Here is a 17,061-nt window from a genome sequence, read left to right on the forward strand (position 1 = left end):
GAAATGCTTCTCTGTTGTCATTTCAGAAGACCTGCAGATAAAGGCTTGGTCTTTAGGGATGTGATAGTTTGTATATTCTTGGGCCAGGGAGTGGCACTATTTGGAGGTGTGACCTTGTTGGAGTAGGTATGCCACTGCGGGCTTGTCCTTGTCCTAGCTACCTGGAAGTCAGATTTCTCCTAGCAGCCTCCAGATGAAGAAATAGAACTCTCAGCTCCTCCTGTACTATTCATACCTGCTTGGATGTTGCCATGGTTCCCATGATAATGGACTGAACCTCTGAACCTGTAAGCCAGCCCTGATTAAATGTTGTCTTTATAAGAGATGCCTTGGTCATGGTGTCTGTTCATAGCAGTAAAACCCTAAGACAAGGGTATTGCCATAGCTGCTTTAAAATATTGGTGGGAGGACCCTGTGGGGGACCCTTAGACCACGGGAGGCATGTTGTGGAAGGGACTGTGCTGCTTCCCCTCTGTCCTCTTTCCTGCTTTATGACATTAATGACATGCCCAGCCCTACTCCAGTCTTTGCTATCCAGCATTCCTTAACTAGAACACACCAAAGTGAGAGCCAGAGTAACCCTTTTCTCTTTATACCTACCTCAACCTCGTCACTGTACTGATGGATGTGGTCCTGCTCCCTTCTTCCTCCACTCAGGAAGGTCCTGCCCACACTACCCATGAACCATCAGGGAATCTTTCTGCTTAGCTCTGCCCTCATCCAAACCCCGACCCTTCTCAACTATTCTGTACTGTCTCCATGACTAAAACCAGAAACATTGCATTACTTATTTACTGTTTATTTGTTTATTTAGAGACAAATTCTATGTAGCCCAGGCAGACCTTGAACTCAATCCTCCTGTCTCCCCTTCCCCCAAGAGCTAGGATTGTAGGGACCCACTGCCATTACACCTGGCTGAGAAATCTTCCTTTCTTTTCCTTCCTTCCTTCCTCCCTCCCTCCTCCCCTCCTCTCTTCCTTCCTCCCTTTCCTGTGAATGGGTGTTTTGCCTACATATATGTGCACACAATGCCCGAGGAGAATAGAAGAGAAGTTCAGAAGACCTGCAGATAAAAGCTTTAGGGATGTGATGGTTTGAATATGCTTGGGCCAGGGAGTGGCACTATTTGGAGGTGTCAGGTACCCTAGAATTGGATTTACAGTTGTGACCTACCATATGGGTGCTAGAAATTGAACCCGAGTGGAAGTACAGCCAGTGATCTTAACCATTGGGCCATCTTTTCAGCTGAGGAAGTGCTTTCTTACTGTGAATTTCCTAGAAAAGTAGTGAGTTCTCAATCCCTGGAGGTATTTAAACACACACTGACAGGTATGTCACAGAAGTGAACCAAGCTTTCGTAGGAGGTCAAATTGAATGTACTGAAGGGATTCTGCACTATGGAGTCCTTTGTCCCAGTGACATAGACAATATCGGACACAGATCTTAATCCATGCTTGACCCAGAACCTGCTCCCAGCCAAGCCAGTTCCTTTGCCTGGCTAGTCTGGCCATCTAAACATCTCTTGGAGAGAGATGCACTGACTCCAGCACCTTGCTCTGCTGGCACAAGGCTCCAAACAGCTGGGTGCTTTGAGAAAGGCAGGAGGACCAAGGCTGAGACCTCCATCCCTCCTAATCCTTGCAGATGTCAGCTGGGGTCTGCTTTCCACTCCATAGTGATCACCCATGGTCCCTTCTGGTCAAGCTTTGAAGATGTAAAATCAAAGGCCCAGACGGGGAAGGGACCTTTCCAAGGCTACACGAGCAGGCGCCTCATCCTTGGTCTCCATCTTGCCTGTGCTAGTGTCCTACCACTCCATTTCTGCCTCCTTCCTACTCTGGCAGAATACGGTCCTGAACAAACATCTTGGGCAGTGGTAAGGCCCAAAGAGACAGATTCTGTGTTTCTAAGAAGGGAAAGGAGGCCACTCATCCACTTACCACATTGATGAACACCATGGTGGCTGGCCTCATTCTTGAGGAGACTGGGATGGAGATGAACCGGCCCAGAGTGATGAAACCCCAGAAGAGGCTAGGGAGGTAGCCAGCTGACTTGTGTCCAATAGAGAGCGGCTTCTCCACAGCGTAGCTGTACACAAAGGCCGAATAAGCCCCCTGTGGAGAGTGGGGAGAGCAAGCCTTACTCAGAACCCTCATGCCCCAGCCGTGGCCAACTGGCCCTGTCACTAGTGCCTCAGCCCAAGATGCCCCAGGAGCTAAGATCATATGGTGCACTCACTCCCAAGCTGAGGACAGAATGGCTGCCACAGCAGCACCTGGGATGTCACGGGTCCCCGTGGGAATCCCCACAGGGCCTGAGCAGACAGGAAGGAAGGGGGCTTAACCTCTTACTTCACAGATGAAGGAAAGAGAGGAAACAGGTCCATATTCACCCTTGAGGGGATCAAGCGAACCAGGTCTGCTGTGAGCTGGGCCGTGTGAATAGAGCCTTCTCTTAGGAGTGTCCCTCCTTCAGCAGTCAGTCACTCAGCCATACAAGACTGCCCTAAGTTAGGAGACTTCGGAAAAGGGCACTAAAAAGAGTCACAGCGGCCACCCACTGAATGGACACCTGGCCTGGAGTGTGGCTTGTTTATGACATTAGCTCATGAAGCCCCATTTGGGACACATGCCAAGAAACCGAGTGCCCCAGAGTTCGCAGGGTGTGTCCTCTTATAGGGAGCAGGGCTGCAAGCTTTCAAAAATGTGGGTCACAGCCCCGTATGGTGCATTTGGGAGAAGGACAAAGAATTCAAAGCTAGCCTAGGCTATATTCCATTCTGACCCAAACAAAAGCAAAGCCACCGAAACTGAAAAATCTTAGCTCATGTAGAATTGGGAACAAGACAGCAGACAGATCCCTTTCTAGAATTAATAAAATGAAGGGCAAGGACAGGGGAGTCCTGGGTCCAGGGCTGTGAGCCCTGTGGGGGATGGGCAGGACGCTGGTTCATCGCTTTGCAGGTGAAGTCCTGCGGACCTCCATGTGCCTCTCTCCTTGCCATTCCAGACTTGGGTAACAAACAGCAGAGAGGCCGCTCAGTAGAGCATGCCTCCGGAGGAAGGCTCACCATCATCCCGTCTGTCATGAACAGGACCAGAGCGGCCGTGATGTGGATGGCGAAGAAAGAGCATGGGGCTCCCCGGAAGTTCTTCCTCTGGCAGCAGCTGAACAGGTCCTCCTGCCCTGAAGGAGGCACAGAACGGCCAGGGCCGAATCAACCTCTGCTCTCTGCCCTCTGCTCACCCAGTCAGGACAGTCCCAGCACGGGCTGCGTGGCGCCTTCACCTCCTCTACCTTCCAGGCACCTGTGAGGAGCAGCCACTGTTCTTTGCCCACTTCTGGTGGAACTAAGGGTCACAGAGATCAAGTGACCACCCCCTGGAGGGTAACTCGGGAAGAGTGGGCAGGGCGGAGGCTCTCTGCCCGTTTCAATCTTTCCGTCAGCTGGTTCCATCACTTACTGCAGAGACTGCCAGGACCAAAGATTGTTTCTGACCCCTAACCCTGGGGTCTAGGTTCATCTTCTAGATATGGGGTCACTAGGGCAGCCAGAATAGATTACAAGAGCCCGCACCTGGGTGTGGCTGAAACTTGGGGGCAAGCGAGGAGGTGTCTTCCTTTTCAGCAGGCCGGGTCTCCAGCGCAAGCTCGTCTGCAGACAGGAGCAGTGGCTTCCTCTGGGTGCAGGTCAGCAGCCTCTCCTTGGACAGTAGGAACAGAACAGCCAGGGGCACTGGGAGCTGAGAGGAGTAGAGGGTCAGGAAGGCCTGGCCTGCTACATTTGGTCCATGCTGCAGGCTCACGGTCCGAGGTGCCCACCTAGCCGAAGAGCCTTTGCCAGCCCATGAGCTTGGTGTGAACATTGCTGGCCCTGGCCACACCCATTCCCCACAGAAGATAGAAAAGCCTTTCAAAGCCTGCACTCACAAGGGTCTTCTGCTGCTCGGGCCAGGTGCTGGGTGACTGGCTGCTAACACTCTTGTTCCCAGCACTGCTGTAACACAGTGTCTCTTGTTTTTGTCTGTCCCAGCTCTATGAATGTGATTGGGGGTGGGGGCCTGGAAAGATGGCTCAGCGGTAAAGAGCACTTACTCTTCTCACAGAGGACCTGGGTTCAGTCCCCACCACCCACGTGGTGCTTTGCAACTGTCTGCAATTCTAGTTCCAGGGGATCCAGCATCCTTTTCTGACCTACGTGGTCACCACACGTACACAAGGTACATTTTACATGCAAACACAATACTCATACGTCTCCTATAATTTTTGAAAATGCAATCAGGAGGCAGAGGATGTGGTTCAGTGGATATTGCCTACCAAGTACAAGGCTCCGGATTTTATCTCTAGTACTACCAAGGTGTGGAAAAAAAGATCCTGAAAAGATTTTAATCGTATTTTCCAGATAGGGCAAATGGGGTTCCAAGTTCTTATACGACAACACAGTTAGAACTGGAAGAGACCCGGAAGGTGAACTGGACACTCAGAGAGTGCAGCACTGACGTTCATTCTGGCCTGCATGTTCCTGCCTCTGAGCCGCTGAAGTGATGGTGGTTTATCCTTGGAGGGCACTGAGCTCTGTTAGGAGCTTGGTGACTAAGCTAGAAAACTCAGGCACGGGGTAGCACCTATTCCCCCTCCCCCTGCCCAGTTCTCTGTTCTTCACACTGAGCCACTCAGTCCCAACAGTGCTCCCTAGACCAACAGGAGACTCCTCCCACTTCGGAGGTTGCCTGGAGAAAGCAGTCACTGCCTCCCTCAGGTATCCCTGCCCAGGTCTACCCGCCTCCACTGCCAGGAAGCCCTTTGTCAGGTCGAACGGCTGTCCTTCCTGCTTGGGCTGTGACCTGCCTCCTTTGCTTAGAAAGGCGCAGAAGAGTAGTGAGCCACCAGAAAGTTCCGGAAGTGCTCAAGTGTGGTCATAAATGGGCCAGGCAGGAATGAAAGCCAAGCAGACACCCCACCTGGCAGTACACTGCGCTGACAGAGCTCCTAGAAACCCCTAGGAAAGCTGCTCACACCAGCCCGAAGGCCAAGAGCCGCCCAACCCCGAGATGACACCTCCCTGTGGTGGTCATGAGAGAGCCCTTTTCCACACTCAAAGCCAGTCAAGGTCACAGTCAGGTGTGGTGCCACATACCTAGAGTCTCAGCTACTCGAAAGACGAGAGCATAAGATCAGTCTGGGGAACACAGTGTGCCCCATCTCTCGGTTTACAACTACTGAGTCAAGTTCAAACAGCCCTTGGTAGCTGTAATGCCACACAAGGGGGCGGGGTGTCTAACCTTAGCGGGGAAGACGCAGCCCTTCCTCCAGTAACTGGGGGAACAGGAAGCAAACACAGAGGCTTCAGTGATAGAAAGCCTGAGGGAAGGCCAAGGGGGAAGCAGCTAACTGGAGGCCTGGCACTCAGGAGGCCTTTCCAGGGAGGTGGGTGAAGGGAGAGGCTTCACAGCAGATTGGCTGGCATGCTGGCAGGAACACCCAGCCTTTATAGGAATCCCATTCAGGGACACCAGTGCCACCCTGAATGCCAGCCAATGCCAGGTAGGTGTGTGTGCGTGTGTGATCTTAAGGAAGTGACCGCACTCCCCGCTGTGTTCCTTCAGTGGTGGGCTACTTATGTTCAGACACAAACAAATGAGGCAAGTCCCAGGAATTTTGTAGCAAACAGCCCCTCTAGTCTGTACCTTAGTGGGGAGAGCAGACTCTGGACCTAGGCACAGCTTCCTGCCTGCAGGGTCCTAGCATTGAGGTCTTATAGCTGGGATCTTTTCCTTAGCATGGACCCCTTAGGAGGACCCAGGTTCAAAGCTGCCTTGATCCAAAATGATGGGGCTGGAGGTGGTGGGCCTCTGCTGAGACTTGGCCTCTCTCTAGGTCCTTATCAGGACCTCAGGGAGGTGTGACACCTAATACAACTATGCATGCCTAATACAACTATGGAGGGGGCTTAGGACCCTTTCAGTACTATATATATTCCTCATAGTAGCCAACTGCCTCTGGAGGACCAGGTAGGCCCACTGCGGGGAGGCCGAGGGCCAACGTAACGAGCTCCTCACAGACCCTCTGTCCCACAGCTGGGCCATTGGCCGCCTGGAATATTCTCACTTCCAGCCCCCTGATGGGTCAGAGCCAGGAGGAGGCACTTAAGATGGTCCAGGCTGTTACTCCCAAGCCTCGTGGGTAAGGGGGTTCCCAGACTCCCCTCTGTTTCACCTACGTTAACATGGGATTCTCTTGAGTTACAGAGCCCTGGAGGTTTCTAGGTAGAAGCTGGAGTCAGTGCTGACTTGGTCAGGTGCACAAAGGGGGCGGGAGGATCCAAGCTGGTCAGAGCCAGTGGCCTCTGCCCTGTTGGTTTCTTGTTAACGTGACACAAACTTGTGTCACCTGGAAACAGGGAACCTAAACTGAAACAATGCCCCCATGAGATTGGCCTGAGAGCGTGTCTGTGGGGCATTTTCTTCACTGATGGTGGATGTGGGTAGTGTCACCCACAGGTAATGGTAAGACCACAGGTAGAACAGGTAGTCTGGGGCTGTTTAAGAAAGCAAGTTGGATAAGCCACGGGAAGCGAGGCAGTCAGCAGTGGTCCTCCCTGACCTCTGCTTCAGTTTCCCTCAGTGATGGATTCTAAAGTGTAAGCTGGAATAAACCTTTTCTCCCTCAAGTTGTTTTTGGTGAGTGTTTTTGTTTGTTTGTTTGTTTGTTTGTTTGGGGTTTTTTTGCTTTTGTTTTTTTCGAGACAGGGTTTCTCTGTATAGCCCTAGCTGTCCTGGAACTCACCCTGTAGACCAGGCTGTCCTCGAACTCAGAAGTCCTCCTGTCTCTGCCTCCCAAGTGCTGGGATTACAGGCATGTGCCACCACCGCCCGGCAAGTGTTTTATTATGGTTACAGATCTAAACTAGGACAGTCTCTCTGCTGTTTCTACCACAGCTGACAGGCTTATCCGTCCAAGGAAGCAGGGACCCAAGGAGCAGGCTTCACCCCTGAGCCACTCATCTCCAGCAGTGATGAAGTACCCTAGAGAAGCTGCTACCTTCCTTGGGCTCTTGGCCCTGGAGGAAAAGGTCTGTTTTTCTACAAGGCCTCAGAGAACTTGGAAGCTGACACCTGATTTTCACTGTGTAAATATGGCCACCGCCTTTGTTTCTTGAGAACTGCTAACACAGAGTCACAGTGAGGGACTTTTGAGATGATTCCTACAGGCCATTTCTCCCTCCTGCCTGCACACAGCAGACCCTGGCAAGTTCCTTGAGTCTGAAGATTCTGTGCTATTGGGGTGGGCTGGGTGGCAGGCACTGTCCCCACCCCCAGCTCCCTACCCCAGCTGCACCAACGACACTCACGTTGATGAGAGCCATGATCCAGAAAGCATAGGACACGTGGTTCTCGGTCACATCCTTTGGGGGTGGCCTGAGGGTCGTCTGGTTTATCCAAGGCAGGGCTGCTGCGTGATGTTGGCTCAGGACCCGGGATAGATGGCTTCTGGAGGTGGCATTGGCTGTGTCATTAGCAGGAAAGCAGTTGGCCTCTGACAGGAAGGGATCAGCGATCAGGGGGCTCAGCAGAGCACCAAGGCCCACGAAGAAATGAAGGACCTGGGTGGAGGGGACGGGCACTGCTCAGCCTGGCTCAGGACTTGCATCCAGAGCGTACCACCTCCCCTCCCCTTTCCATTATATCCCACCCAGGAGTCCCTGCCTGGCCCTAGAGTTAGGAGGAGGACTCAGGAAGCAGGGGAGAGAAGGAAGAATGTCAAGGAAAGTCCTCTCTCACCAACCACCCTTGATGCCTGGGATAACTGGAGTGACCGTGGCTAATCCTCTCTTTTATTTCCCCAACCTTAATTCCCACTGGGGCTGTCTCCTGTCATGGTGGTCAATTTCATCATCTTGATTGGATTAAGAAACATCCATGGCACCAAGAAAGCACCCCGCTGGGTGTGTCTGTGAGGACATTTCTACGGAAACTTAACTAATGAGGGAAGACCCAGTCCAAATATGGGTGGGACCATCCCAAGGCCCGAGACTTACTAAAATAGAGAAATAAAACAGCCAGGCAAACCCTGGCTTTCTGATTGGTGGACTGAGCCACTCCTGATACCGTTCCTTCCCCATCATTGTGGACTGTATTTCCCTGAACTTCGAGCCAAAACAAACTCTCCTTCATTAACTTGCTTTGTGAAGTACCTGGTAGCACACACTATGTGACTGAAAGGAAAGAGAAGAGACAAGAGATGGGAGAACAGACAGATATCAAGCCTGCCCTCAGCCCCAATGCCTCTCCTGGTTAAAGAACTTTTGTTAACACCGGGGTTCCTGGGAGAGGCAGCAAAGCAGGCAGAGATCACCCCTGGAGAGGTGAGGAAACCCAAACCCGGGCATTGGGTTACTGATGGTGTATGGCCCAGCTAGTAAGTGATCAGGACGGGCTGGGGAGGGTCTGGGGAGCTCCCTGCACTTGGCCCACTACCCAGCCTCCCGCTGTGTGGCTCACCTGAAGGAAGAAGGCTGAGTCCTTCTGGTATATCCTCACCAACTGCATGTTGGCCACGGTGTCAATGCAGCCCATGGCAAGGCCAGCCAGCGCTATGACTGAAGCCAATACCTTGACGTCATGGCAGAAGGGGATGACAGCAAACACCAGAGAGATGACCAGGGTCGAGGTGAAGAGGGCCCATAACGACTGGGCCAGGCTGGGCAGGGGAGAGCTGGAGTTAGTGGAGGAGCCCAGAGCCTTCCTGGAAGGCCCCTCCTCCTTGACACTGCTCTGCCACCATAAGCTGTGGGGTTGTAAGCAGGTGGATGAGTAGGCCCTGGTCCTAAGTACAGCAATGGTTTCTCACGGCTGCCGTGAGTACACCAGATGCCACACTGGAGCCCACAAAGGCCAACTATCATGTTCTGTTGTTTAAGCCTCATTCTCTCTAAGCAAATGTATGCAATAATATTCCTGTCCCTCTTGGGGAGGCTATTTTGAGCATCTCAAGAGAACGGTACCATACATCTACAAATAAAGGTTGAAACCCAGGATGAGCCTGAGCCTGGCAGTCCTCAGCTGGGTAAGGGTAGAGGGTCAGGTAAGCCACATGTGCTTTTCACACCGGAACTGACAAGAGTTGTGCTCCCAGGCAAGACCAGGCTGCCAGGGCCAAAGCCACAGCACAGAATTTGGTTAATTTAGTGCCTCCTCTTTAAGGACACAGGTCAGGGGCTACTCCTACTAAGACCAGTCTGAGAGTTCCCAGTTCAGACAGACATCAGAACAGCCCTCTCCAGGCATGCTGAGGGCTGTCCCCATGACAGATTGATGTCAAGGTCCTCTTGGTGGGGAATTCTGCCTGATACCAAATGCTCAGAGACAGGATCTAAGACCTGTGTGTTTTAGGACCGGTCTACAGGCTAACGGTCTGTGTTGGGGGCAGAATTGGGCAGCAAGAAGGTTCTGGAGGTTATGGAAGAACGTCCTCAGATTATGAAAAGGGAAAGGTGGGGCAAGCTGACCCCCGAGGTTCCAGAACACTGGAAGGGAAGGGGGGCGGTCCCCAGAGATGTAGCAAGCCGTCTTTGGTCAGCACTTGACTCTGATCTCCTTGGCACACTGCCATCCCTTCTCCTTGTATCTGATTAAAGCCTTTATCAGAAGAGTTCTGTTGGGAGCGGTAGTTCGTTATTTTGTCATTTTTTCTCATTTCCAGGCTGATCTGGTGGGGGGAGATTACTGCTCATGACCCCTGTCTGTTCCCTCTTGGAGCCTGGGGTAGACTGGCTTCAGGAGGATGGAGGGAAAGTGGCTGTAATTTGGGTGGTCTGTTCATCGGAGACAGACTGGTAAGGGAGGCTTGCGGCTCTCCCTCGGGTCCTGTTCTGACAGTCCCCAGCCTGACTACCCAGCTGTCGTCCTGCGGTGCTTGCTTGAGTTTCTGCTTCCTGCCTTGTGGTACCACACTTCATTTGCCTCCTCCTCTGGACCTAGTACAGAAGGGACACCTATCCAGGTGAGGACAGTAGGCCTCCCCTTTCCACTCTCTCTGTCCCCCTCCTAGTATAAGACAGACAGGCAACCTCGTAAAGACCAACATCAGGGATGGCACAAGGCACTTCTGTGTGTCCTTCACAACCCACTACCACCACCTCCCTCACCAAGTCAAGTTCAAAGGCTCTCCAAGGAACTAATACATTACATATACCTATTATCCCAGCACTTAGGAGACAGAAGGAGGAAGATGGAGAGATCGATCAGCATCAGCCTGGGTTACCATAGCAAGACCATTTATCAAAAATACAAAAGAAACCAAACAATTGGGCCTGAGGTGGGAGAGAGAGGCTCAGTGGGAGACTGTAGGCCTCTCTCTCTCTCTCTCTCTCTCTCTCTCTCTCTCGTGTGTGTGTGTGTGTGTGTGTGTGTGTGTGTGTGTGTGGTGTCTAGCAGGCACCCTGGGGCTGGGGCTTGTGTGGAAGTGGTTCAGTGTACTCAGGTTTGCAGCAAAATCCTGAGGGATGGGACCTAAGACCAGGCAATCTGTGACAGGAAGAAACCACAGGGAGGTAGGGGAAGGAAAGGACGGGTAGTGGTTGTGTTACTGTGTGCGTGAAAGCCACTGGAGTTTGTTTGGTGCCATAGACTTAGTACATCTGAGAATACTGCAAGGTGGATTTGAGGCTTCTGCCCATTTGACCTATGAGTGAACCCAGGCTAGGAGGAGGTCCCAGGATATGCGGCCGCAAGAAGAGGGCGTGGACCAGCGCCAACTCTAGGTTTCTCCCCACCTATCTCTGTTCCTGCTGTCATATGCTTAGTGCGAGCTCTGGAGTGATGCAGGAATGTACCAGGGACCCACCTCCTTCCTGGTCCCACACAGTGGCACAGCTAGAGTAACAGCAGCAAGGACCTGAGAGATCTCACTTTAAAGATCAGGAAACTGAGGAAGACAGTGCTATATAACTGAGCCCAGGGTCTTGACTCCCAGGTGAGGCAGAGACCAGTTGAGTGCCACTGGCCTGTCCTCTGCTGGAACTCAGATGTGAATTTGGGTCAGTTAAAGGCATCTCTTTCCTCCAAGGCTTAAGAAACTTGCCAGCAAGCCCGATAAATGGTCAAGTTACTGATTAATGACTCCACTCGGAGTTGTAAATGTGAGCGGAGAGGAGGGACCAGCGTCCTCCCTCAGGCTGGCTGTGACTATGGTGGCGTTGCCTGCTGGGCGGCTTTGGCTATGTGACCTTGAGAAGGCTGCTAACCCCCTCTCAGCAAGGGTTGCCAGGTACACATGTGACCACCTTGGGGTGTCGGTGCCTTGGGCACCTGTTCTTGGTTTCCTGGTTCTGTGAAGAGAGGCAGGGCCGAATGACTCCATAGAGGCAGAGCCTACTCCTGCCTCTGCCCCCAGATGGGGAGAATGCTGCTGAGGCCCGACTCCACGCTGCCTGGGTCTGGGATAGCATATTCTCCTCAAGAACCCCATCTCCATGGCAGGGATGACAGGACCTCACCTTTCTTGTGGAAAGGACTAGAGGACGGAATGGAGGAAGTCACAGTCAGCCCCCTAACAACTTCAAGGGGACAGAGAGCCCACCCTTCCGGGAAATAGGATCAGTGAGCAATTTTCTCTCAGTCAGTGGAGACAAGGAAGGTTCCCTATAACTCAGTCACCTCAGGCCTCCATGACGATGCTTTGGTCTGTTTACGGTCCCATGTTGGGGAGGCAGGATTGCCTGTTTGACCCCAGATGTGGCTGCACCTTCCTCAACGGCTCAGTGGGTGCTAGGCCTGTGAGAAGTACCATGCATCCAACCTGAGGCCTGTCTGCCTAGAACACCTCTCCCCTACTTCCTGACATGCCTGACCTGTTCCTCAGGAACCAGTCCCTAATGTCACCTCCCCAGCGCACCTTAACTCAGCTCTGCCCTCTCTGTCCCTATCCTATTTCACTGTCACACACTGCCCTCCAGAATGGTTACTTGGCAAGAGCAAGGGACCTCACCCCTGAATCAGCGTATGGCTTAAGAAGCATTTGTTGAATGAATCAATTAATTCGCGGGCTGAGTTCTGAGATGTTTTACAATTAGAACTTTGATACACGGTCTCTGTGCTGTCAAATCCAACTATTTAACTGTGCAACTCATTCTCATATTGGGAGTAGTGAGTCCATTACCATAGTTTAAGCATGGAGGTTTGTGTATTTGTTTTTGTGAGCTAGGGTCTCATTATATAGTCTAGGCTTGTCTAGAACTCACAATCCTCCTGCCTAACAGCTCCCTGCCTTGCCTAACCACCCTTCCAAGTGCTGGGATCATGGGCATGTATTGCTGTATCCAGCTTAAATTTGAAGCATTTCTGTCACCTCAGAGAGAAACCCTATATCCATCAGTCACCCCTTACAGTGTGCTGCTTCTTACCACTTACAATGAGGCTTTTTTGTTTTTTTCCACTCCAGATCCTGTGTACTGGACAGCTCATGTGAACGGTCTCATACCCTGCCTGTGTGGCCTTTCATTACCGGCTGGTTCCTGCCCAGCGCTTTGGCTGAATGAGACACCCTGTAAGGATGGCTCCGTAGGCTGCCTAACCCTTTATTCATGCCATATTTTATTTCCCTGGCCATCTGCTTATGAAAGTATACCTTATTTCCACCTATTTATTATGAGCAATGTTGCCGTGAACATCCATGGACACATTTTTGCGTGGACAAATGTTTTCACTTCCCTTGGGCATATTTGCTGGGGGCAAATTCTCAATTGGTCCAGGCTGGTCTCAAACTCTTTATGTAGCGGAGGATAACTCTGAATTCCTGATCCTCCTGCCTCCATTTCCCAATGATTGTAGAGTCATACACCACTATGCCTGGTTTTGAGAAATTTTTAAATAAGAGCCTGTCTAGTGCTGAATTCCCTTTAGGACTCTGGCACATGTAACATGTTTCTAACAAGGTTCATAGCATGCTGCAAGATGGACAAGCTGATGAAGGGATAAACAGAGGCTGTCCAGAAGTGAGGCCAATCAGAGCCCAGTCCAGGGAGGAGAACTGTCAGTGCTGTGTTCCAGGGACCACAAGGGCCCAGTGAGATGCAACCGGACTGCGGAGCAGGCTATGAGGGAGGGTATGAAGACTCAGTTTGCTACAAGGGTTTGCAGGGGAGACATTCTTAGCTGAGTCCAGGCAGCATGGGATTTGAAGATAAGGAATTCGACTTAAAAGGATAAGGAAGGTGTCAATTGGCAAATGTAGATATCAAGAAGCCCGAAACCACTTAGTATGGGGGAGCAGCTATGGAGAGGCTGGGAGTCTTTGGAGAAGATCTCAAATCATGTATCTACTGATGTCCCTGAGATAAGGGGGTTCCCAGCTGCCCTGGGTGGTTAGACAGGTCCCACAAAACCAGGAAAAAGAAAACAACAAAACCCCTAACCTTTTGTCTAGATACCTATTACCTCTTTTATAAACCACAAGCCCAGCCACCCTGCCAACCAGGTGACTTTCTAAGTCTCTTCTCTAGGTTTCCTCTTTGTGCTCAACAAGATTTTTTCCAAGGGAGGCTCTAGTTCAGGCTCTTGTGGCCGCCCTTCCTCTTGCTGGGCCTGCAGATGGCCTGCTTTAAAGGTCTTTGTCTCTGCTAGGAGTAGGGAAGGAAGACTGATGTTGCCCTGAGGACTTACTCCAATGCTCCGCCCTATGGAGGTCTCTAGAAGGCCCCTGTGGGCCAGAGCTCTCAGATTAGGCTAAGCAGTAGATAGCACTTAAGCAGAACTCTGAAGTAAGGCAGTCTGGTGTGTCACTCCCACACCGACTCTATACAGCTGGTCCTTGAGATTTGTTAAGGCAATCCCCTATCCTCAGTGCCAGCCTGGCACACTGACTGGTAATCACTTAAGCTGTAAAGCACTTCCTTGCAGAGACATTAGCATTTCAACAGAGACAGGCGAGGCTGTGCTACACTCATTATAGGCCAAGTCAGGGCTGGCAGAGCTTCTGGTCACTTTGGGAGTGGGGGTGGGGAGATAGCCCAGAGTTAACCAGGTGGGTGATGCCCTTGCTAACACTAAGGGACTTCCTCTCTTTCCCACTAGAACCCTGCTTTGCTCTTCATCAAACAAAAACGTTCTTGGTGACATTTTGTCTTGAAGCTGTGAGTGCTAAAGCTCAGAATTTAAATTTGAACCATTAGGAGCCCTACCCAGCTCGGGAAGATCCCAACCCGAGGCCAGGGGGCTCATACTGCCTTCCCAGGCACTGCCAGAGCTCACGAATACTCAGCCCATGAAGACCCACAGGGTCTCCATCTCCTGGAGGAAGCTCATCTGTAGAGCAGCTGTTGACATACATAAGGCAGGAGGCACTGCCAAGATATCAGGGACTATAGTCAAATGCCCACATTCAGACAAAGTGCCTCCCCATCCTCCTTCCCGCCTTTCTTTTTCTTCCTTTTTGACTGCTTGAGATAGGGTCTTGCTATGTAGCCCAGGCTGGCCTCCAACTCACGATTCTCTTGACTCAGCCTCCAAAGAGTTGGGATTAGCACCCCTAGCTAAATCTCTTAATCCTTCTGTGGCTCCACTTCCTCCTGTATAAAGTGGAGATAGCAACATTACTTTGCAGGGCTGTGGTGAAAATCCAGTGGGTTGATATAAGACCTTTTGCACAATGGTTAGTGTGCAATTAGTCAACTGTGGTTGACATTGTTGTGGTTTCCTGCTGCAGGATTCGCTCTCTGTTGCCTGTTCAGAGACTTGGTGGATAAGAGATCTAGAGGGAAGTCCAAAGCCAGGGAGAGGCAGCCCTAGTTAGGGGAATATTGCTTTCCATTTTAGAAAAGTGGGCTTGCCAACCTGTCCCTTATAATGATCCTCATTCTCCTTCCTGTTTGAGCTACATATGTTCCTAAAACCTTCTAGGAAAGTGAGCACAACATAGCATATATGCGAGGGCTGGGAGCGTGGCCCAGCATCGGGGAGCCTACCTGGGTCCCATTCCCAGCACCCCCAAACAACAACAACAGAACCTCTCCTCTGGCACTCAGACACACTCTCTCCTCCTTTTCATGAATTTTCTAGCTGACCATATCTTCAGAATCCCTGTATATCCGATTCTATCCCAAACCCACAAAGTGCCGATAGGCACAAGGAGACTTGCTTCTGAGAATTCTTGCACTGGCAAGAGGATGTGGGGGAAATGAAAATAGTTACCCTCCAATTGCTGAGGTGCAATTCTCAGGCTCTGGATTGCATAGACTGGGGTCCATTTTATACCGACACCTGTATTACATCTTCCTACAGCTGCACATCTGGAGGACTGAGCCCTGGAGCCCTTTGTCCCAGAATGGCCTCTACACAGGTCTTTTATCATCTATCTATCTATCTATCTATCTATCTATCTATCTATCTATCTATCTGGTTTTGCAACAGACCTCCCAATTGTGGCTTTGCAGTCCAGATAATTGCTCCTTTAGGAAATAGAACAAGGAAGACCACACAGCAGCCTCTGGTGTGCAAAACATTCATTCCTCAGTTCTAGGTCTCAGTTCTAGGTCTATTCCTGGCTGTACAGAGACTGAAGGCTGTCTGCCTTTCTAGAAATATCCTAAGAGGAGTTCCTACACCAGGAAAATGGGGCTCTGCAGGGCACCCAAAAAGGTAACATTCTGAGTGCCAGGGAGAGAGACCAGTGCTCTGTCCTGGCAGAGGCCAGGGAGGAGTAACAAGGTGGAGGGATACAGAAGGGGGATCTTGGGTACCAGAGACAGAGGATGGATGAGAGGCTCTGCACTTCTCTACTTGGGCTCAGCCTCCGCAGACTAAAGCTACAGCCGTGCCCTGTCTCTCCTAGGAGACCCCAGGAGCCTCACCATCTAGGTAAAGGGATCAGCTGTGTCAATTGATGTGCACCCACGATGAGTGGGGTCACCAATGGGTTCCTAGTCAAACCACAGGCCAGCCCTGTCACTGAGAACTGTCCCCTGAGCTGGCACCGCCAACTGTCTTCCCCTCAGTGCCAATTCCACCTCTGGCGCTGGGGCTACAAAATCTCAGAGGAGCAGAGCAATAAGGGTCTTACGCATCTCTGCACATTCCATCACTCCTTGGCCGGTGGGCTCGGTGAGCGAGGGTGATAGGGTTCTGAGCTCTCTGGGGGGGGGGGGTGAGTGAGACAAATACACAACCCAGATGCCACCTTCAGTCCCGAGAGAGTTTTCCGGGAGAGCTTGTGGTGGGGGAGGGAGGCAGCCCCTGGGCTAAGATCCAGCCCAGCTGGGCAGGTGGTCACAGCTGCGGGGATGTGGAGGGGCGCGCGGGGCGCGACACTCACGTCCTCTTGAAGACACCCCCGAGGGCGCTGCCCAGCAGGAGGCAGAGCTGCTGCGAGAAGAAGACCCAGGAGATCTGGGGCAGCGAGCTGTGCGTCTGGCAGCGCAGGTCCAGCAGCGTGGGCCCCAGGAAGGCGATGCACAGGCCGAAGCTGAAGAAGACGCTCCAGTAGGTGAGCGTGGGCTGTAGGTTGCGGCGGAGCAGCTCAGACACCCGGCCCTCGCAGCCCATGGCTCGGCCGGCAGCTCGCAGCGAGCCCAGGGCCGAGTGCGGCGGCCAACGGGAGGCCGGGCGGGGAGGAGAGGAGAGGAGGGGAGCGCCGCGCGGCTGCCCCGCCCTCGGCCAGCGCGGGGACGCCTGGAGGTCCGGGGCGTCGCGGACGCACGTGTCCCGCCGCGGGGACCGCCCCGCCTCACTTCACATTCCCGGGGGGCCCGCTCTGGAACCCACCCGGGAGCGCGACCCGTCAGCTAGTGCCAAAGGCTCCTCGCGCCCTACACAGCGCAGCCTTTCCGCCTGGCGATCTGAATCCTCATCACTTGGTCCTGGGGTTGCTCCGCGTGGACTTCGAGGGTTTGCCAGCGCCGCCCTCTACCCCCCCCCCCCCACGCCTTACTCCCTACGGGAGTAAAAGCGGTCCTATCTGTACATGGTTTTCTTGTGGCTTTCATTTGGAATCTCAAGGGGTCCAGTAATTGTCATTTGGAAAAACAAAAACAGAAAGCCCAAACACTCCCAGAAACTTGGACATTTG

General features: G+C 52.3%; 1 protein-coding gene across 1 annotated transcript in view; it reads right to left on the reverse strand.

Annotated features, from left to right (window-relative positions):
- Mfsd4a (major facilitator superfamily domain containing 4A) overlaps nt 1-16,587 on the reverse strand; it is a 30,492-nt gene extending 13,905 nt beyond the window's left edge. Inside the window, exons 1-6 of the mRNA XM_052201001.1 lie at nt 16,309-16,587; nt 8,502-8,700; nt 7,352-7,603; nt 3,578-3,743; nt 3,071-3,186; nt 1,941-2,114 (exon numbers count right to left, since the gene is read on the reverse strand). Of these exons, the coding sequence (XP_052056961.1) occupies nt 1,941-2,114; nt 3,071-3,186; nt 3,578-3,743; nt 7,352-7,603; nt 8,502-8,700; nt 16,309-16,538 (1,137 nt within the window). The 5' untranslated portion in view covers nt 16,539-16,587. The remainder of the gene's footprint in view (nt 1-1,940; nt 2,115-3,070; nt 3,187-3,577; nt 3,744-7,351; nt 7,604-8,501; nt 8,701-16,308) is intronic.
- Nucleotides 16,588-17,061: the final 474 nt, after the last annotated feature.

This window comes from Apodemus sylvaticus, chromosome 12 (assembly GCF_947179515.1).
Source record: "Apodemus sylvaticus chromosome 12, mApoSyl1.1, whole genome shotgun sequence".
In the NCBI taxonomy this organism is placed as follows: domain Eukaryota; kingdom Metazoa; phylum Chordata; class Mammalia; order Rodentia; family Muridae; genus Apodemus; species Apodemus sylvaticus.